We start from the raw sequence: 23421 nt of genomic DNA on the forward strand, positions 1-23421 counted from the left end.
CTGTCACTCCAGCTCCAGAAAACCTGAAGCCTCTGGCCTCCATGGGCACCTGTACATATGTATACACCCACAAAACATACACATAATTAAAAACAAAATACATCTTTGTGGTGAGAAAAGACCCTATTTATAACCCAAAATGAAAATAAATTGCTTTAAAAATTGCTCTACTGCCAGGTGGTGATGCACGCCTTTAGTTCCAGCACTCAGAGGGCAGAGGCTGGCGGATCTTTGTGAGTTCAAGGCCAGCCTGGTCTACAAAGAGAGTTCCAGGAAAGCCAGGGCTATAACACAGAGAAACCCTATCTCAAAAAACAAAAAACAAAAAAAAAAAAAAAACAAAAAAAAAGAGGAGAGAGAGAGAGAACTGAAACTTGGGCTAAAATGATGGTTGATGGTTAAAAGCACTTGATGCTCTTCCAGAGGCCTCAAATTCAGTTCCCAGCACCCAACCCACATCAGGTGGCTCACAACTGTCTGTAACTCCAGCTCCACGGGGACCTGATGCCTCTGGACTCTGCAGGCACCTGCACTCATGTGCACATATCCACATACACTTACACAAACTTAAAATAATAAAAAATAAATCTTTTCTTTTAAAACAACCAGAACTTTCCTTCCCCAAATATCCTTCTATCTTATCTTTCTCCAAAGTCTTTATCTTCCATACTGCACATTTTAATTATTTACTAACTCCCTGTCTCATTAAAACACAAACTCCAGGCTGGAGAGAGGCCTTAGTGGTTAAGAGCACTGACTGCTCTTCCAGAGGAACTGTGTTAACTATCAGTATCCACATGGCAGCTCCCAACTGTCTGCAACTCCAGCCAGGATCAAACACCTTCACATAGACATACAGGCAAAACATCAATTAAAAATAATAATAATAAGAGCTGGGCATGGTGGCACACGGCTTTTATCCCAGCACTGGAGAGGCAGAAGCAGGGGATCACTGTGAGTTCAAGGCCAGCCTGGTGTACTAAGCAAGTCCAGGACAGCCAAAGCTACACAGAGAACCCCTGTCTCAAGAAAACAAAAACAAAAACAAAAACAAAAACAAAAAAAGAAAGAAAACCAAATGAAAAAAATTTTTAATAAAGTAAAATCTCTCTACAACAAAAAGAATATTTTTCTGCTTTGTCCATCACTTTTTCCTACCACCCTCAAAATAATGCCTGGCACATCGTGCGCTCTCAATAAACGTGTATTGAATTTTATGGAACCAGTCTCTAGCTCACATAGTAAGCAACTGTTTTCTTCCTATCTACCTTAGTACTCTTTCTAAATACATTCACATTAATAAAAGCAATTCAGATAACAACAGAAAGAAACAATAGCTCATCTTCTCAATATAAAAGGACTGTCCTGTGGGAATCCCTGATCTTACTATCAGGCCAAAGACGAGACAGAAGGACAGAACAGAACTAACAGAGCGTCGCTGCTGGAGCATGGCCCCTAACCTTTTCCAGTGTCACTCGGAAGGATGTGTGGTGACGGAGTTTCTACCAGAAGGCCATGATGACAGCCAATCATACATGCTAGCTTCTCAGGGCCCACCCACTCTCCATGTACCCGCAAAGACTGTAAAAGCCCTTGACCCTTATTTGTGAATACAGAAAGCAGAGACCCAGCTTGGGTGGACAACTGTGGTCAATGCTGACTTACGCTGTGAGTAGAGCAGGATTTGAAACTCCAGAAGGGCACAAGTAAACAGCTGAAACACATTCTCCACCCCAAGCAGTTCAAAGACCTCTTTGACAGGAAAATCAAACAGAGGAAGCTCATTGGTACTTGGTCTCTGGCAGATTATTGGCCCATAGACCCCAGAAAACTTCAGGGAGCGGCCAGGAGGTGGAAGTGGCACCTCATAGAGTACGTTGTATATGTAGCTCTCAAGGGGCAGAGGAGGGGGCTGAGGTGATGTGACTGCCTGATGGAGCTGCTGCAGCACACTCCGACATGCCTTCATGAAAGACATGGGTGTGATGAGGCAGATGCATTTAGAGACATACAGTGTGTCCCTGCTAATGTCATAGGAGTTGAAGCGCTGCAGCTTGGTCCCAGGAATGCCTTCAGCATCTTCCATGCCACTCTGGTCTCCACCCTCAGTGGGTGGAGCATGAAGGACGTCATACTCAGCGTTGTGCATGTGGTAGAGGGTCTGCATTGCACTGCAGATCTGCTTGCTGGTCACTTCTTCATAAAAGGTGAGGGCAAACCCAAATGTCCGAGAGCCATCCTCCCTTGTGATAATAAAGGCATGGAACTGTGGCTCCCTGGGATCAGCCTGGGTCTTGAATGCCAGCCCTTTAGGCATGCACAGCTGCAAAGGACAACAGGAAAACAAGTAGTGAGAGCAGCCCTTGTCCTCCCAGGACACACACCAGCTAGCTAGAATCAGCTATGCTGGCCATCTACCTTCCCAGAGCTCTTCTGCACACTGACGCACTACTATTTATTTGTCTGACACAATAGAAACATGACCTTTCAGTGTATTTGATACATTGATCAAATACACAATCATGAGCAATGTATACTATAATCCTTTCTTTAAGAACTACCAGTGCCTCAGCACTCAGGAGGCAGAGGCAGGAGGATCACTGTGAGTTCGAGGCCAGCCTGGTCTACAAAGCAAGTCCAGGACAGCCAAGGCTACACAGAGAAACCTTGTCTTGAAAAACCAAAACAAACAAACAAAAAACAACAAAAACAAAAAGAACCAAAAAAGCTGGGGTATACCTCAATAATACGATTGCCCAGCATGAATAAGGCCTCGAGTTTAAGCCACAGCACCCACAAAATAACACAAAACAAGTACTTGATGAAGCACTGCTACCACACCCAGGATCTATAACCCTACTTTAAATTTCTTTGCGCTAATTCCATGGGTAACAAATACGAACCATTCCCACTGCATCCTGGTCAAAGGGGTTCCAGTCTACATTCTCAGGGTACCGGGCAAGGACCTTAGACTTGAATGTTCGTCTCAATGGTGTCTGCTCAAAATTTTCTCCTGTTAAAAAAAAAAAAAAAAAGAATGAAGCAAATCATCTCCACTAAGTCCCTTTAAATCCCAGGATTATGAACACAAAAGTGTGGCAGTCCAGCAAGGAACAGAAATGAAGGCAAGGTGTTAGTATGCCAGCCACCTAAGTAGAAAAGGCATCAAAAGTTACTATGTCAATAAGAAGCTGAAAAAGTATAGCGCAGTTAATGTAGGCACCACTACCTTCAAAATGAAATCACTGCTACGAGCCCCATGGTTAATTTTCTTGTAAAAGAGAGAAAGTACAAGAAATGAGTGAGAACTGCCCGTGCCCCACCCCTCCAAAGCCACATTTCATTTGACTAAATCAACTGGAAACATCTTAAGAGTACACTATTAAAAAAAAAAAAGAATACGCTATATAATTCTGTGCTAATAAAAACACAGAGACAGTAAGGAGCCTGGAGGAACGCTGTCTAATGAGCTGTGTGATTAGTTCAGAGTCATCTCCTGCCTCCTTGTACAACACTAGCATATGCTGAGGTAGGAACATTAAACTGAGGAGGGAAGAGTCAAAACACGTGCCATCTAGAGAGACACAAATCTGAGAAGTCTAGTGCTCAAAGAGGCACAAGGTAAAAGGCAAAGAGTCCAAATGCCACTGGAGAGACCAAGAGCCGCAGAGCTCTGAGCGTGCTGGATTTTGTTTTTACCTTCAGTCGTACTTGAAATGAAAGGGCTGGCACCATCCCTGGCTTTAGAAGCCTGAATGTACTGGCATAATGCTATATGATAAATAAAATAACAGAGTATTACAATAAAGCAGTGTTATTCAAACTTTTGACCATGACTCCAACACACATTTTATGTCACAACGCAATAAACACATACATGTGTGCATATATATGTATATAAATTACCTAAAACAAAAAAAAATCACAAATACTTACCCTTACTTTATATAATATTCTTTCATATTTCTATTCCAAAATAAGCTGACTGCACAGCCAAATGTGACAGCTGTGATCTCTGAGCTCAGGAGGCCGAAGTGGCACACTGCACTGGGGCTATTTGTGCATACTAGCTAACAGAATTCTATTCTAACTAGTTCAGAATTCAAGGCGGATAATATATATATATTGAGTTGGTTTAGGGTTTTTGTTTTGTGTTTAATTTGGCCCCGGCTGTCCTAGACCTCACTGTGTAAACCTGGCTAAGCTCAAACTCCCAGAGATTTGCCTGCCTCTGCCTCCCAGGCGCTGGAATTAAAAGCTCACAACCACCTCCAACTCCAGTTCCAGGGGATCTGATGCCCTTTTCTGGCTTCTATGGGCACTGCATGCATATAGTACACATACAGACAAACAGACACACACACACACACACACACACACACACACACACACATTAAATTTTTTAAGTATAAGGTCATCTTGCCAACCCAGAGTTTGAGGCCAGCCCAGGCCTCAGGAGACCCTGGAAGAAGGTGAGAGAGTTAGACATATTGCTTTCTAATTAAAATCTTTTTCATCCACTCTAAGTTTTTGTCCAAGCTCAGAAGCAGCAGCCCATTTCTTCATAATTTTCAACTTCTGTCAAGACACAACTTTCCTTCTGTTAGTAAACCAAGTACCAACCACACTTTCAATTTCTCTCATCTTCTAATTCCTTCCCAATAGATTCTTCTGAAACTTTCTTTTTGAGCACATTTCATCTCTCAAAATATACTTAGTAGTCTTCACTCAGGAAGACTGACACAGTCAGCAGGCAGCTGGCGACAGCTACAACACAAGCCTGTGGCTTACACAGACTAGCTCTGTGTCCTCAGCAACACCTGCTGAGACCCGCCCACGGCAGGCCCCAGCTTACTGCATGCAGTAATCAAGCAGCAAGCAGCTGACACAATGCTCTTGTCTAGTCAAAACTCTCAGGAAGTATTTTTAAACCACCTTCAGTTCTGAAAAGCAATAACTATTGCTTCTTTCTAAGCTTCCAAAACTTCCCAAATTTGCTCATTTCTTCCTAGCTTACCTAGAAAATGCCCTGTGTAAAATCACAAAATATCTGAAGACACACCAGGGGCAGGGTGGCTACCTCTGCCCTGACTCAAAAAACTTAGTTAGCTTCTGGAGAAAGAAGTTTTCCTCAGAAGGTGAAAAGTCCCTAAAACAAGATGAGCACTCAGACAATGGAATAAAGGACAGCAGCTCGGAGTAGAGTGGCGTCAAGGCCCAGAGAAGTGGCACATGCCCTTAACCCCAGCACTTGGGAGGCAGAGGCAGGTGGATCTCTGTGAGTTCAAGGCCAACTTGGTGTTCAAAGAGAGTCCAGGACAGCCAAGGCTACACAGAGAAACCCTATCTGGGGGGGGGGGGGGGGGAGTAGCAAACTTGATAACAGTGAAACAATTATCCAATCTGGAGAGCAGAGAGAAACTTAAATACAAAGATAACATGCAAATTCATGAAGCATTCCATATTTTGGGGGCCAGAAAATAGCTCAGAAGATAAAAGCACTTGCTGCCATGCCTGATAATCTATTTGATCCCCAGGAATCACATACTTGCAAAAGAAAATCAATTTCTCCAAACTGTCCTCTAACCTTGTGTATTCCCATACACATATGCGCGCGCGCGCGCGCGCGCGCACACACACACACACACACACACACACACACACACAAACTAAAGAAATAATAACAATGGGGGTTCACTGAGATGTATAGAGTTTGGCTATGGCGAATCTGACACACTAAAGAGCCAGCTGGAGCAGGAGAGACGGCTCGGAGGTTAAGAGCACCTGTTGCTCTCGCAGAGGCCCTGGGCGCGGTGCCCAGGATCCACACGGCAGCGCACAGCTGCCCTAACTCTAGTTCTAGGGGACTGTCTGACCTCTCTGCGTCACACATGTGTACACACATACACATACACATATACATACATGCAGGGAAACTCATATACATAAAATAAAAGTAAATCTTTTAAAAAACCAGCTGGTTTTGTTTCCAATAAGTCTATTCCCTAAATTCCAATTGTACCTGTGTTCCAGATAATTTCTGAACCCCAATACAATCCAAACAGCATTTCCTGCCATCTATGTGTAATCAGGCACAGTGTGGAATAGAAGGAAATGGAAATTGCTAGTTAAATGATAATTAACCTAGTGATTACAATTAGATGCCTTTTTAAGTAAAGACACCTTAAAAACATATACTCGCCGGGCATGGTGACGCACGCCTTTAATCCCAGCACTCTGGAGGCAGAGGCAGGTGGATCACTGTGAGTTCGAGGCCAGACTGGTCTATAAAGCAAGTCCAGGACAGCCAAGGCTAGCACAGAGAGACTCTGTCTCAAAAAACAAAAAACAAAACAACAAATATATCATGCCAAGTGTGGTGGTACCCAAATATATATATATATCCATCCATCACTTGGGGGCAGAAGTAGAAGGATCACAAATTTGAAGCCAGCCCCTGCTTTATAAAGCATGACTGGGTCCCAAGAAAACAGAAACATGTACCACACACAATAATGGATCCGCGTTTCAGAGGCTCTCCTTCTCCCTTAATCTCTTGACATGAACCGGAAGTAAATCTGCAATAACATAATGTGAAACTACCTAACTGATCCTTAGAGAGAGAGCTACATCAGTCTACAGCACCAGCTGACTGTGAGCTCCGGGGTCACTCAAGAACACACAGGAGCAGACAGTCGACTGCTCCCTACCCCAGAAATGCTACAGAGGCCCCTTCTTAGGCACTAACCCAAGAAAGCCGCTCACCAAGCCGCTCAATCTAGAGACCATCTGTTACTCCTGTGTTTTCCCCCGGAGGCAGATTTGCTCACTTCCTTTCTCAATATGTTTTCTTTGTCACGTAACTTACTACTTGTGTTGGGGCTTTGCCTTCTGTTTAACATCTTACAGGCACCAGGCTTGGGCCAAGTCACAGGCCTCAGATCTGACAGATTTTAACAAAGTGACTGAGGCTTAGAACTTACAGGACTGCTCCAGATTACTTGAAAGACAAACTCTTCTGTGGGGTTTGTTTTTATTTTTGTTTTGAGACACTGTCTCAAATAGTCCAGCTAGGTCTCAAATTCCCTATGTGGCTGAAGATAACCACGGAAATTCTAATCCTGTGAACTGTACTTTTGCTACTATTATGAATCATAGTGTAAATATCTGTGCTTTCCCATGCCTTAGGCATGCCAAGAACAGAGTTGTGTGACACCCAAATGGGTCACAACCAACAGGTTGAGAATCGCTGTCCTAAAACCGCTGAGATTATAGATGTGCTAGGGAAAAAACAAAGCAGGGAACAGAAAGGATTACCACACTGTTTCCTTTTAGCACAAATGAATATCTATAATGAACCTAGCCTACTGAGGTAGCATCTCAGACTTGGAGAATATGCTCTGTTTAGTAGGTAATATAACAAGCTGTCAAATCATAATCCTTAAAGCAAGACATTCCAAGATTTTGGTGCAGCACATCTGGCAAGCCATAACAACCCAAGACTGAGGGGGCTAGCACTGTATTTTTTAAAGCCCCTTCTTTTATTTGTTTGTTTGTTTGTTTGTTTTTACGTGCATTGGTGGTTAGCCTGCATATACGTCTGTGTGAGGATGTCAGCTCTTGGAGCTACAGACAGCTGTGACCTGCCATGTGGGTGCTTGGAATTGAACCAGTACCTCTGGAAGAGCAGTCAATGCTCTTAACCACTGAGCCATCTCTCCAGTCTCTTACATCGTTTTGTTGTTGTTTGGTTTGGTTATTTTGTTTGTCTGTTTTTTCAAGACAGGGTTTCTCTGTGTATCCTTTACTGTCCTGGACTTGCTTTGTAGATCAGGCTGGCCTCGAACTCACAGTGATCCACCTGCCTCTGCCTCCTGAGTGCTGGGAATAAAGACATGCACCACCACCATCCAGCTTTTACACTGTATTTTTAAAGGATCTGTGAACAGAAACCTTCATTAAACAACCTCCAGGAAGCATTAGTTATTACTTGTCCCACACAAGGAACAAACCACAGCAGACTTACTTAACACTGACTCTTGCAAATACTACAAATCTCAAAGAGGAGAGGGTGAAACTGAAAAAATAAGTTAAAAATTAAGATGATCCTACTAATTCAGGCATGGTAGTGCACACCTATAATCCCAGCACTCAGAGAGGCAGAGACAAGTGGGCTGCTGTGAGTTTCAGGCCAGCCTGGTCTACAAAGCAAGTCCAGGACAGCCAAAGCTACACAGAGAAACTCTGTCTCGAAACAAATAAACAATAAAAAAGATGGTCTGGGCTGGAGAGATGACTCAGAGGTTAAGGGCACTGTCTGCTCCTCCAGAGGTCCTGAGATCAATTCCCAACAACCACATGGTGGCTCACAGCCATCTATAATGTGATCTGATGCCCTCTTCTGGCATGCAGACACACATGTGAGCAGAGCACTGTATACATAATAATAAATAAATAAATATTTTTGAAAAAGATGGTCCTACTGATTGGCATAATCATATATAGATAAAAGAAAACAAAGGGACAATAAGAGCTCTCTAGTGAATGTAGCTTCAGGTGAACCTTAAGCCTCCACTTAATTGAAGACATCTTAAAGAAATGTGGTTTTGTCTCTTTAACTGTGATTGACATGCTATCTCAAACAAGATGCCATATGAAAAGAAAAATCAGCCAGGCGTGGTGGCGCACACCTTTAATCCCAGCACTCGGGAGGCAGAGGTCTTTTAACAGTTGAGCCATCTTTCTAGTCTTCCAGCATTAACAGATATATTTAAACAAATTTCCTGTGACATGTAGCCTTCAGAAATGAATACACAAAAATCCAGAAGAACCCAGTGCAGAATGTAAAGCTACATAGATACATAGTTGGATTGAAAGGGTGTGATCAGATGGGAGGGGACCCAGCAAGACCAATCTGTTCTTGACTAGTGGGATTAACTTACTTTGTTCTTGGTATTAAAAACTGCGGTCCCTGCGTGCGTGCGTGCGTGCGTGCGTGCGTGCGTGCGTGCGTGCGTGCGTGCGTGCGTGCGTGCGAATTCTGACTCTTTAGAGGTTACTAACAGTGATCCTTCTGCATCTACCTTCCAAATGCTGCAATTGCAGGCATTTGCCACCACCCTGCTTTCAAATGTGGTTATTTGAATTTTCTTTTTTTTTTCCCCTTTTTTTATTTTATTTATTATTTATACAGTACTCTGCCCCCCTGTGTGCCTGCAGTCCAGAAGAGGGCACCAGATCTCATTATAGATGGCTGTGAGCCACGATATGGTTGCTGGGAATTGAACTCAGGACCTTAACTCAGGACCTTTGGAAGAACCGACAGTGCTCTTAACCTCTGAGCCATCTCTCCAGCCCCTGAATTTTCATATTTAGCACCATCTAGCATAACTATCCTTCTTGAAAAAATACTGAACAAAATAAAAGATTTTTTAAAAATTTTTAGTTATTATGTATACAGTGCTCTGCCTGCATATACACCCACATGCCAGAAGAGGGCATCAGATCACATTATCGATGGTTGTGAACCACCATGTGATTGTTGGGAATTGAACTCAGGACCTTTGGAAGAGCAGTCAGCGCTCTTAACCTGTGAGTCCTCTCTCCAGCCCTCTTTAGGTTCTTGAAAACAAATCTAAAAAACTGCAGAAGCTGCACAGATTCTAATTACAGTGCAGGTTTTCTTCCTTTTTCTTTCTTTCTTTCTTTCTTTCTTTGTTTGAGACAGGGTTTCTTTGTAGCCTTGGCTGTCCTGGACTCCCTTTGTAGACCAGGCTGGCCTCGAACTTACAGAGATCCACCTGCCTCTGTCTCCCCGTTGCTGGGATTAAAGGCGTGCACTACTACTGCCTGGCTGCAAGCTTTCTTAAAGCAGCAGAAGCCACATTAGCCACTTTGTCATAAAATGAGCTGCAGCTCCAGAGTCCCTAACATGACAACAATAAAACAAAGTTCTAAAAACAGACATATCTCAGGAGGACTGGAGACAGAGCCCTGGAGAAGGGATGGAGGCTCTATGCCCTCCCTATGCCCTGCCCTTTGCAGCTCTACTTTGGCTGTTTCTCAATTACAACGTTTAGAAGAAATGAGTAATATTAAGTAAGTAACACAACAAACACTAGCTCCTTTTCTCCAAGGACTGCTGTATGTATGTCCCTTCCAAATCTGTAGTCCAGCAAACAGGTAAATAAATAAATAAATAAAGTAATTAAATCCACCTAAAAATAGCAAAATACCAGGTTCCTTCAAAGTAATATACAAAGCCTAATAATAGTGTACCTAATCGCAACATGGCTAAGATGAAAGGACAGAACTGTGCGGGTGTGGACAGGGAATGACCTTCATGTCACACATGGCTGACAGGAATGTCTCCTGGTACAATAGCTATAAAAGGCCCTGCGGAGCTGGTGGTGGCATATGACTTTAGTCCTAGCACTTGGGAAGCAAAAGAAGGCGGATCTCAGCCTGGTCCACAAAGCAAATTCCAGGGCAGCCAGGTCTGAACAGAGAAACCCTGTCTTAAACAACAACAACAACAAAGACTGTAAGCAGGGTGCAGTGGCACACACCTGTAATCCCCAGGACAGCCAAGGCTAACAGAGAAGCCCTGTCCTGAAAAACTAAAAAAAAAAGAGAGAGAGAGAAAAGACTCTACTAATGCTAACCGCCTGTATGCCAATACTACAATACATTCCCAACACATCAAAGGCATATTCATACAAAAGTACATGTGTGACATGAATTCTAATAAATTATCAATACTCAAAATCTTGAAACTACCCATGTGCCTAGCAAGTGTAGAATTCAAAGATAAAATATGGCAAAGTGACACAATAGAAACATACAAAAGTGAGAATGAACAGTCTGAAACTACAGCCAAGGTGAATGATTCTCTCAAATACAAGCTGTGCAAAAAATAAATACATTAATAAATAAATCCAAAACACAGGGCTGGACTATAGCTCAGCAGTAGATCATTGCCTAGCATGTTAGAAGTCCTCGGTTCAATCCCTGGTACTGCCAGAAAAAGAAAAAGGGGCATGACAATTTAGAAATTAAACAAGGACCAAGCTGTGTGTGGAGGTGCACGCCTTTAATCCCAGCACTTGGGAGGCAGAGGCAGGCGGATCTGTGAATTCAAGGCCAGCCTGGTCTACAAAGAGAGTCCAGGACAGCCAAGGCTACACGGAGAGACCTTGTCTCGAAAAACCAAAAATAAATAAACAAATAAACAGGTCTCTATGTCATTATGTGGGAGCTGGAGCAAGCATAGAAAAGCCCGTAGTTTTAATTTTTCACTTCCCGCTCCCCAACCGCAAGTCAGTCTCACTCTGCAGCTCTGGCTGTCTTAGAACTCACTATGTACACCAGGCTGACCTCAAACTCAGGGAAATCCTCCTGCAGTGTTCTTTTCTACCTTGTTTCACAACGCACCCTCCCTTCTCTCTCCTGCTCTCAACACCATGAGCTAAGACTCACAGAAGAGGCTGCGTGGAGGGCAGCAGGAAGTAGGTGGATGCTGAATGATACATTAATTTCAAACAGAAGAAAAGAATTAGGGCTGGGAGCGCGCTCACTCAGCACAGCCTCGCTTTCCCCAATATAATTCTGTTTGCATCCATGTTCTCTCCTCCTGCAATCCTCCAAACAAGTCCTGGCACCATCCAAGGCCCTGTGACTACAAGTTGAAGCCAGAGCAGCCAGTGCCAAAGCCCAGCTCTGCAGGTCCTCGGAGCCTCCTCCTGCCCTCGATGCCAGGCCTCTCTGAAGGGCCTGCAGCTTCGTCAATGTGGAGCTGTAATTTCCCAACTGTTGACAAAGCTGTGGCAGAGTGCTTGTTTAGCATGCATAAAGTCCTGGGTTCAATTCCTAACTCTGAAAAGGGGCAGGGCAGGCTCTCAACATTTAGAGAGATATATCAAAGATTGGCTCCTTTTGATAAAATATGCTTCCAGACCTTACCCCTCAAAATTTCTTATTCTAAAGGCAGGTCAGTGGCAGCCATCTGTAATCCTAGGAAGTCAGGAGGCTAATATAGTGAGGTCTCCAGTTCAAAGACATCCTGAGAAACATGTGACCTTATCTCAAAAAACAAAATAGGTTAGGAGGGTAGTAGAAAGATACCAAATGCAACAGGTCACCAGACTGAAAAGTGTTTTTCTAGTAAGTTCTAGGGGCTTTTGTAACCACTGATCCAGAGCACACACATTGAAAAACACTGTCTACAAGGCTCAACACGACCCCCCCCCAACTTTCTCATCATATTGTTAATCTCACTTAACTAGCTCTAGCCTCACTAACCTTTTGAACAGTTCTGTTGAAGAGCGTAGCGCTGAACCAGGCAGTGGAAGCGCATGCCCTTAATCCCAAGCACTCAGGAGGCTGAGGCAGATGAATCCTCGTAGCCAGCCTGGTTTACAGAATAAGATCCAAAAGAGCCAGAGTTACACTACACAGAGGAACCCGGGGGTGGGGCGGGGGGTGTGTGTGTGTGTACGTGCATGCCTGCGTGCGTGCGTGCATTGAGGGAGAGTGTAAGATCTATAAGCATTCTCAAGGATAAGACAAGAAATGGCCAAGAATTTGTACTAGCCTGGATTACATGGCCCCTTTCTCAAAGCAGAGTACAGAATATCTACATCCACCCTGATCTAACACTTAGAGCTTTCTTTTTTCCTTGCTTTTATTTCTCTTTTCTTTCTTTTTTAAACAAACTGTTAGTATGTAGCCCAGACTAGAAATCACTATAAAATCCAAGCTGGCCTGGAACTCGCAATCTTCTTGCCTCAACCTTATGTTTATTGTTTAGTTAATTAGTTACTATCTTGAGTTCTTGGTTTGGGTGGGTGGGTGGGTGGGTGTGTGTGTGTGTGTGTGTGTGTGTGTGTGTGTGTGTGTGTGCGTGTGTGTGTTTCTCTGTGTAACAGAGCGTGTGTGTGTGTGTGTGTGTGTGTGTGTGTGTGTGTGTGTGTGTGTTTGATGCAGAGTTTCTCTGTGTAACAGAGCCCTAGCTGTCCAGCATTGTAAACTAGGCTGGCTTCAGACTCACAGAGAGATCTGTCTGCCTCTGCCTCTGAAGTGCTGGGATTAAAGCCGTGTGCCACCACCACCGAGCTTTTATGTATTTGGTTTTTGACACAGTTCTCAGCGTAGGCCTGGTTGTCTTAGGACTCCCTCTGTAGACCAGGCCAGTCTCAATCCCCCTGCCTCTGCTGAATTAAGGGCATGCGCCACTAGGCCTGGCTATGTTTAAGTTTTGGCTGTTCTAGATTTGCTGTAAAGACCAGGCCACCGTGCCAGGCACTATTTTTGTTTGTTTGTTTGTTTTTTGTTTTTTGAGAGAGGGTTTCTCTGTGTAGCCTTAGCTGTCCTAGACTAACTTTGTAGACCAAGCTGGCCTCCAACTCACATCGATCCACCTGCCTGTGCCTCCCAAATGCTGGGATTAAAGGCGTGCGCCACCACGCCTGACTTATGTTTAATTTCTAATGCCTGTCTCTCTCCACTTAAAACAGCTCCACAAAGAGAATTTCCCTCACTGATGTACCTTTCGTGCCTCATCAATGACTACCAGGTCATTAAAACTCAACAAGTAATAGCTAAATGAGGGAATGAAAAGCAAATAAAGATTAACTTTGAGACTTTCTTGTTACTTGCATAAATGTGCTGGGGACTAACGCAGAGCTTAGTGCATGCTAAGCAAGCACTCCACTAGGAAGTAACACAGCCCAGCTCAACTGTGAGATCTTCTGCACAAGCACTGCCTACAAGATACACATCTATGGTGTTGGGCATAGTGGACGCCTCTAATCCAAGCATTCAGGAGGCAGAGGCAGGTGGAGCTCTGTGAGTTTAAGGCCAGTCTGGTCTATAAAGCAAGTACAAGACAGCCAGGGGTCTGTTACACAAAGAAACCCTGTTTGGGGGAGGGGGAAGAAAGAAAGAAAATAAATTGAAATACAGCTGTGATGGTTTAAATGTAATGCCCCACAGATGGCTTAGGTATCTGAATACGAGGACCCACGGCAGTGACTGTTTGGACAGCACTAGAGGTTATGGCCTTGTTGGAGGAAGTCTGCCACTAGGGACAGGCTTTAAGGTTTCAACAGATGTCACCTCATTTCTAGTTATAGGTCTCTGCTTCTTGTTCGTAGTTCAAAGTATGAGCTCTTGGCTGCCACCTCAGATCCATCATCCCGGGCTCTAACCTTCTGGAACTGTAAGCCACAAATAAAGCTCTTTCTCGGTAAGTTGCCTTGGTCATGGGCCATCTTCATTATTATCACTGCATGCAGTTAATGATGAATATACCTAACTCCTCAGAATACTATAAACTCCTACCCTCCTACCCCACCACACCCCCCAAAAAAACAACAGTACTGTATCACACACAGCTTTGGAAGCACGTTCCTCACCACTGAGCTGGCATTTCAATAACACAAGTGTGTGTGATGGAGGATTTAGAGACAAAAAGAACATGTTTCTCATTCTTCCCTGTGAACTCATCTTGTTTAAATTTGCTGCTCTGAGCCAGGCGTGGAGATGCATGTCTTTAATCCCAGCACTAGGGAGCAGAGGCAGGTGGATCGCTGTGAGTTCGAGGCCAGCCTGGTCTACAAAGTGAGTCCAGGACAGCCAAGGCCACAGAGAAATCCTGTCTCAAACAAACAAAACAAACAAACAAACGAAAAATAGAATAAAGTCAAGACTTGACAGATGGCGCAGTGGTTAAGATTTAGATTCAGAATTGGATTCAGTTCCTAGCACCCACATCAGGCAGCTCAATCACCTATCACACCAGTTCCAGGCGAGCTAATGCCTTCTTTGGGCCCCAGGGGGAATGACATACACGTGACACACATACAGGCAGAGAAGCTGGCACATATTCACTAATAAAACTAAACATGTTTGGTAGTTTTTATCAACAGGGCTGTTCCACTGATTTCTTTTTCCAGTACATCTGTCATTCATATGGAATGGCTTTTGATTCCTCTAATTTTGTGTGCAAGTACGTCTGTGCAATGTCCTCAAAGGCCGAGAGGCATCAGATCCTATGGGACTAGAGTTAAAGTTGATCGTAAACTACCATACTGGGGGTACTGGGGGTAGGACATGGGTCCTCTGAAAGGGCAGCCAGTGCTCTTAACCATTGGGTCATTGTTCCACCCCAATAGAACCAATTCTTTGGACATTTCTGAAATGTCAGTCTAATGTATTATAATTTTAAAAAAATGAGAGGCTGGAGAGAGAGCTCAGTGGTTAAAGAGCAATGCTGCAAGCCAGGCGTGGTGGCACACGCTTTAATCCCCACATTCAGGAGGCAGAGGCAGGAGGATCCTCTTGAGTTTGAGGCCAGCCTGATCCACAAATGGAGCACAGGACAGCCTGGGCTGTTACACAGAGAAACCTTGTTTTGAAAATCCAAAAAAATTAAAAAATAAAGTTTTTTTTTAATGAGCGTAATTTGTTATTGATGAATTTAGCTACTTACTCTCTTATGAATCCTGGCCTGGGTCATTATTTCTAAGTCATTTTCTCCTGTTTCCATGACTTTAAAATTCTCAGGCCAGGCATGGTGGCGCACGTCTTTAATCTAACCAGCACTCAGGAGGCAGAGGCAGGCAGATGGCTGTGAGTTTGAGGCCAGCCTGGTCTACAAAGCGAGTCCAGGACAGCCGAGGCTACACAGAGAGACCCTGTCTGGGGAGGCGGTGGGGGAACCACTCAAGGTTTCTTGTTATTTCCCATACTGCTTCACTGCAAGACCACAGGAATCACAAGCAAACCCCTGACTACCAATGCAGAAGGGGACAACTGCAGACTACCCCACATATACACCAAGAGACTTCTGAGGTTAGCAGATGCCAATCTTTTTCTTTCTTCTTCAAAGAAAACCAACCACATGCAAAAAGTCTGAAACATCCTGAAAGTACAGAGACACTCAGGGAGGAGGTAACACTAGCCTTCTTAGAACCAAAAAGTCCTACTCACTTTTTGATCGAAGATTTCCAGAACTGATAAGAGAGGGGAGAGAAGAAAAACCAGCAAGCAGCCTTACTAACTGAACATGAGAAACAAGCCTGTCTGATCTGCTGACACTGGCCCTCTACTCAAGTATGAAGTGGATGGAGACGGAACCACAAAAGCCCACGTCAAGCCATGCCAACCCTGCGATCCAATGACCAAGTCACTGGTCAGAGGCCCCCTAAACTAAAAAGTAAGGTGAGAGATAAGCCAGGACCTAGATTTTTTTTTTTTTTTTTTTTTTTTTTTTTGGTTTTTTGAGACAGGGTTTTTCTGTGTAGCCCTGGCTGTCCTGGACTCAAGCCTTTCTGGCTGTTCCACAGCAGCCAAAATCTAAAGCAAAGTCAGGGTCCCTCTGTCCCCTCTGTAAGTTCCTCAGAGATCTCTACACTCATCTGGACTCAATCTTGGACTCAAAACTCTGTCTTTAAAAAAAAATGAATAAATTAAAATAATATGGTGGACAGTCTCTGACTCCTCGCTCTTCTTTCTTCTGTGACCAATATACATGAATGCACGACCATGTTTTGCACACCTCGAAGTTTAAAAATCAAAATATTTGAAATGACAGCAACTTCCAAGACCTTCTCACTGCTTAGGCCACTCCAGCATTCCACAGGAGCATTAGACTAAAGCATGGTCCATCTATACTGTAGACCACAGATCAGCTAGCAATCCTTTGTCTGTCTGTCCGTTTGAAGGCACAGCCTCATTATGTAGCCCTGGCTGGTCTACAACTCACTTTGTAGACCAGGCTATCTTGAACTCATAGATGTGTCTTCCTCTGCCTCAGGCATGCACCACCATGCCTGTCCTGGCCTAGCAATATTTTGACATGACTAAAGTGATCATCTTCATTTACTGGATTTAGAATCACCTATGACACAAAGATGTGTATGTCTTCTAGGGTATTTCCAGAGAGGTTTAACTGTGATGGAGAGACCTACCCTAAACGCAGGTGGAACCATCCCTCATCTAGAGTCTCAGACTAATTAAGAAAGAGGGGAAAAGTGAGCCGAACACCAGCACCATTTCTCTCTGCTTCCTGGCTACAGATGAAGTGGCCAGCTGCCCTATGCCTCCACCACCACCATATTAATTTGCTTGCATCGTGACTGAGCCAAAATAAACTCTTCTTTCTTTAAGCTGCATACCTTCTTACTGTCCACCATGCCAGGCTCAAATATGCCAACCAACAACTGGTTGAGCACAGGGGTATATGCTGTTTTCAGGAGGCAGAGGCAAGTGGATCTCTGTGAGTTAGAAACTAGCCTGTTGGGGCTGGAGAGACGGCTCAGGGGTTAAGATCACTGTCTGTCCTTCCAGAGCACCAGGTTCAGTTCCCAGCACCCACACGGCAGCTCACAGCTGTCTGAAACTCTAGTTCCAGGGAGTCCAATTCCCTCACACAGGCACATGCAAGCAACACACCAATACACATTAAAGATAAAGTGTGTATATGTGTGTGTGTGTGTGTGTGTGTGTGTGTGTGTGTGTGTGTGTGTGTGTATAAAAAGAAGCTAGGGCTGGAAAGATGGCTCAGAGGGTAAGAGCACTGACTGCTCTTCCAGAGGTCCTGAGCTCAATTCCCAGCACCCACATGGTGGCTCACAATAATCTATAGTGTGATCTAATGCCCTCTTCTAGCCTGCAGGTGTACATGCAGGTAGAGCACTGTATATATAATAATAAATAAATAAATCTAAAAAATTTTTATTAAAAAATAAAAAATAGAAACTAGCCTGGTTTTACATAGTGAAGCTCTAAGAGAGACAAGGCTACATCATCATCATCATCGGAATATGTTGTTGTTGTTATTATTAAATTAAGTTAATTACTGGGCCAGCAAGATAGCTCGGCATAGTTCTGATGCCTTGAATTTGATCCCTGGAACCTACAAGGTAAAAGAATCAACTCCCAAAAGTTGTTTTCTAATTTCCACATACATGGTATGACACATGCAACCCATACATATACAAAAATAAATGCAATAAAAATTTTTAAATAAACAATCACAAAATACTTAGAATATGAACATTCTACTAATACCTACCTCATTTAATAACTTTGAAGAAGTAAGCCTGAAAAGTTTAATTATGACAAACTTTCATCACTGAATTCCACAAAAAGTTACCAACGTCTGAACAGCAAGCCTTTCTGGCTGTTCCACACCAGCTGGAATCTAAAGCAAAGTGCACGGTCCCTTCTGTCCCCTCTGTAAATTCCTCAGAGATCTCTACACTCATCTGACAATAATTAGAGGAACAGCACCAGCCAAGTAGCTAAGCAAAACCCAATTACACCCTCTACCAGACTTAGCCCAAAAGTCAGTTTATAAAAGGAAATGGGCCAGGAAAAGGATGCTACCAAAGGAGACCTTAGGCAAAGAAACTATTTTTAACTAGGAAGGAAGGAAGGAAGGAAGGAAGGAAGGAAGGAAGGAAGGAAGGAGAAGAAGGAAGGAAGAAAGGAAGGAAGGAAGGAAGCAAGGAAGGAAGCAAGGAAAGAACAGAATGTAGGAAAATGTAATTTAAGCACTGAACACCAACTCAGGATCTCCTCCTGAGAGGAGCAGAGCCCCAAAGTCATTAAAGTAAAATCCACTCATTTTCCAAGTGATCTTACCACCTGAGGAAGTCAGGGGCTCTCCTGTGTTCTTCCAAGTCAGTCTCTCCAAACAAATTCGTGTGCTTAAAATTGCCTGAGGCTGTTTCTTCACTACTTCCTGAGTGTTGGCCATCTCCAGACTTCCTCCCTGTTCTACCATGACCTTACTTGGGAAATATCTGCCAATTACAGCACCCTTGACTTTGGGCAGTCAGAAGCCAGAGGTGAGCCATCAAGATAGCAGCTTCCTGTAGCTAGTAACTTCGGCTTCAGGGCAGAGACACTGATAATAATTGTTATAAGAGAACGGGCATGGAACCCACCAGATTGGTAGAAGATCAAAATACATTTCATTCCTATCAACTCCCAGCTTGAAGAAACTCTCACCATTCTTTGTTGTGGTGGTGATATTAATGGGGGCTGAGCCGAGAATTTCATGTATGCTAGGCAAGCACACCCCAGCCAGCTCACTACGCTCCTGGGGCGGGGTGGGAGGTCTAGTCTCTCTCTATAGCTCCATCTGGGCTGGAACTTGGGATGCACTGCCTCCAGCTCTGTGCTGAGATTACAAGTGTGCAGTACCATTCGGCTCTCCAGCTTCATCTATGTTGCTTTTAAATAGCATATCCTTCTTTAGCAGTTAGGAATCAAACCCACATCACACACCAGAATGGACGTGTGAACCAAAAAGGCATTCAGTCTGGTGTCATACCTGAAATACTAGCACTCAGGAGGCTGAGGCAGGAGGATCACCATAAGTTAAAGGCGAGCCTGGGCTGCATATTAAATCCCAAGACAGTCGGCCTGTGCCACAGAGTAAAACTCTATCTCAAAACAAAGTAAAACAAAACAGAAAGACTGTATTATTGGAAAGACATAGATGCTGGTGGATCTATTAGCTGGTTAGGTAATTTTGGAGAACAAACTAGCAAGCAGTTGCTCAAAAGGTTAAATAAAGTTTCCATATGACCTAGCAATTTCATTCCTAGGTATGCAAGCCAAGGGAAACCGAACCATATGCCACCAAAAACCATACATGCACATGGTCACACCATTATTCACAATAACTAAAAGGTAGAAATAACTCAAATATTAACCAACTAATACTATGTTTTGGGACACAGACTATTAATCAGCCACAAGAATAGAACAGTGCAGCCATATATGGTGGTACACATGGAACTCTAGCAGGTGGGGACAAGTATGGTGGCACACATGGAACTCTAGCAGGTGGGGACAAGTATGGTGGTACACATGGAACTCTAGCAGGTGGGGACAAGTATGGTGGCACACACGGAACTCTAGCAGGTGGGGACAAGTATGGTAGTACACACGGAACTCTAGCAGGTGGGGACAAGTATGGTGGTACACACGGAACTCTAGCAGGTGGGGACAAGTATGGTGGTACACATGGAACTCTAGCAGGTGGGGACAAGTATGGTGGCACACACGGAACTCTAGCAGGTGGGGACAAGTATGGTGGCACACACGGAACTCTAGCAGGTGGGGACAAGTATGGTGGTACACATGGAACTCTAGCAGGTGGGGACAAGTAGAGGCAGAAGGATCACATTTTCAAGGTTAGCCTGAGCTACATGAGCCTCTATCTCAACTAGGAAGCAAAAAAATAGAAATCTAAGCTAGAATAAAAGGCCATAATGCTGTTACTGTCCCGTCAAACAAATATCTTACTTCTCTCATCCCCATTAGATTACTGCAAAGCAGACAAATCATCACTCAAGGAGCAGAGAAGAAGAATGAAGTGCGGCACAGGAAACAAATACTCTCTACCTTTCTCTGGACCTCGGTTTCTCATCTGTAAAATCAGAAGGTTATATGATCTCTATGTATGCTTCCTGTCTGACATTCCATAGCCTTAATGTTCCAAGTTTATCCAGGTGCAGTGGCACACACATATATCCTAGTTTAAGGCTAGCCTAAGCTGGAGCTGGAAAGATGGTTCAGTGGTTAAGGGCACTGGCTGCTCTTCCAGAGAACCTGGGTTCAATTCCCAGCACCCACATGGCAGTTCACACTTGTCTGTAACTCTAGGATCTGACACCCTCACACAGATATACATGCAGGCAAAATACCAATGCACATAAATTTGGGGTCACAGGCCATCCTGGCCTACATGGCAAGACCTCATCATCAAAAAGCTGGGTGAAGTGTCCCGCGCCTGTAATCTCAATACTCAGAGAGGCAGAAGCAGGTGCATCTTTGTGAGTTTGTGGCCAGCCTGGTCTACAAAGCAAGTTCAGGACAGCCAAGGCTACACAGAGAAACCTCATTTCTTTTTTTTTGATTTTTCAAGACAGGGTTTCTCTGTATAGCTCTGGCTGTCCTGAAACTCACTCTGTAGAACCAGGCTGGTCTCGAACTCATAGAGATCCACCTGCCTCTGCCTCCCAAGTGCTGGGATTAAAAGCTTGTGCCACCACACCTGGCTTAGAAACCCTATTTCAAAAAAGAAAAACAATTCTAATCTTACTGCTTAGTACATCTAAGGATTATGATCTGGCTAATCCTCTGCCCTGTATTTTCCAGACAGACTCACTCTTCACAAGGTGACACTCAGACATTGTTTCAGTGTATCCTTTCAACATGGTGCCTTTCTTTTAATGTGACTATGAGCTAATCTTTCTCTCAGTCCACACTTAACCCTTGGGTCAGAACAACTACCTACTGCACCTCTAGACTGCTATGACCCTTAACTAAGTCAAAGAAAACACTGAAAGGGGTTTTGCCCTAATTTTAATTTTTACTTTCTGTTTTCTTTCTGTTTGTTTGTTTTTTTGTTTTTGTTTTTCTGGACAGGGTTTCTATATAGTCTTGGCTGTTCTGAACTTGCTTTGTAGACCAGGCTGGCCTGGGACTCACAAAGATCCACCTGCCTCTGCCTCCCTGAGAACTGAGAATACAGGCATGCGCCACCTCACCCAGCTTGTTTTTCTTTTTGAATGAAGGCTGGCCTCTGACCCCACTATGTAGGTAGCGTAGAATATACTTTTTTTTATATAGCATTTATTTTATTTTATGTCCATTGGTATTTTGCCTGCATGTATAACTGTGTGACGGTGTCAGATCCCAGAGTTACAGACAGGTGTGAGCTGCCATATGGGTGCTGGGAATTGAAGCCAGGTCCTTTGGAAGAGTAGGCAGTGCTCTTAACCGCTGAGCCATCTCTCCAGCCCCTAGAAGTATTTCTTATTGTGTTTCTTGTTTGTTTGGGTTTTTTGTTTTTGTTTCTGCCTATCTGAGATGGGAGTATCCTATAGCCCAGGATGGACCCACAGTAGCTAAGCAGATAGGATGACCTTAAACTTCTAACTCTCCTGTAGCTTGAACCTCCCCAATGCTAGGATTTTAAATGTATACCACCATACAAGCTGTCTAAGAATCTTTGACTTGCTTTTTCTGGATACAGTTTGTTTTGTTTTGTTTGTTTTGAGTATTCAGGAACTACCAGAGAAATACAACCTAATTTGGTTGGAGAAAAGCACTGAAGGTTCCTCTCAGTGCTTAACCAGAGAATCTGAGTGTGATTCCTACCTTCATACAGTTTCACAGACTATGACATCACCAATTTGGGAGCAATCAGGCAGGCTAAGGAGAGAAAATGCACCCTACAGAGTCTCAGCATGGACAGCACAGTTTTGCTGTAACTCGGTGTTCCCCTTGGGTCATCCAGATTGCCCAGTCAACCACCAGAAATGAAAAGGTGAGGAAAAAAAAAAAAACACCCTCAATCAGTGTCTCCTCTAACAAAGGCCAGCCAGATACTGGAGAAATGGTCTCGACATTATACTACTGCAACCAAATTTTAAAGTACACGAAATGCCCTCCTTACACATTTCCTAAACTCCTCCTCCTCTCTTTATTCTCCCAATAAACTTACACAGGGATATAATTTTAGCTTGCTGAGAAGCCAGACAACTAACGAATATTCATAAAACAAGAATAACATTTTTTTAGTGAAAGATTGAATGCTTTTTAAGTTTGCAGGGCCTACCAGCAGGCCTTTCTATTTACAGTGCTAGTTTATCTCAGGCACAAATACAGTCAAGAGTAAAACAGAACTGTCTCCTCCTGACCAGAGCCCTCCCTAGTCTCCATCTTTCTTTCCTTCTTTCCTTTTTTTAAGAAGCTGAGAACGACCTTGAACTCCAGACTCTCCAGCTTCCACAGGTTTACACCACTCCTTACAGCTGTCTCTGCCTTCTAAAACCAAATACCTACATAGTGAGACATTCAATAGCACGTCAGAAAAATAAGTTTATTCTACCTCTGAGGTTCTTCTTTCAGCCAGAAAAACTGTTACTTTTAACTCTTCTTAACTTGTTAAATTTGCTTTTCTTTCTTTTTGGCTAGCCTCTCACTATGGAGGCCTGTCTGGCCTTAAACTTGTGGCAATCTTCCTGCCTCTGCCTCCCCAGTGCTGGGATTACAGACATGCACCACCACTGGTGACCATGTTACTGCTTTCCAAAGACCTCCAGAGAGGCTGCTGTGATGCAGCATGTCACCAAAGACGCACTAGACCAACAGTCAGAAACGCCCATCCGGGCCTCCTGACTCTCAGATCCTCTCCAGCGTCAACTCCTAGAACCAAATTCCAACAACTACATCACCCACAAGTCTAAAGTCAATGCATAAGAAACAGATGACAACATCCATCTGCACTGTAAGAATTAGATGACACAGGGCTAGAGAGATGGCTCAGAGGTTAAGAGCACTGAATGTTCTTCCAGAGGTCCTGAGTTCAATTCCCAGCAACCACACAGTGGCTCA

The 23421-nt window shown here is 43.8% G+C and overlaps 1 protein-coding gene across 3 annotated transcripts in view; it reads right to left on the reverse strand.

Annotated features, from left to right (window-relative positions):
- DENND5A (DENN domain containing 5A) overlaps positions 1-23421 on the reverse strand; it is a 63928-nt gene that overhangs the window by 38372 nt on the left and 2135 nt on the right. For 2 of the 3 annotated variants that reach the window (XM_084772499.1, XM_084772497.1), the window contains exons 2-4: positions 3700-3771; positions 2904-3013; positions 1666-2323 (exon numbers count right to left, since the gene is read on the reverse strand). In XM_084772499.1, the coding sequence (XP_084628625.1) occupies positions 1666-2323; positions 2904-3013; positions 3700-3771 (840 nt within the window). The remainder of the gene's footprint in view (positions 1-1665; positions 2324-2903; positions 3014-3699; positions 3772-23421) is intronic. The other variant, XM_084772498.1, reaches the window with a different exon arrangement.

The sequence above is a fragment of the Acomys minous genome (assembly GCF_964271855.1).
Source record: "Acomys minous genome assembly, chromosome: 2".
Classification (NCBI taxonomy): Eukaryota; Metazoa; Chordata; class Mammalia; order Rodentia; family Muridae; genus Acomys; species Acomys minous.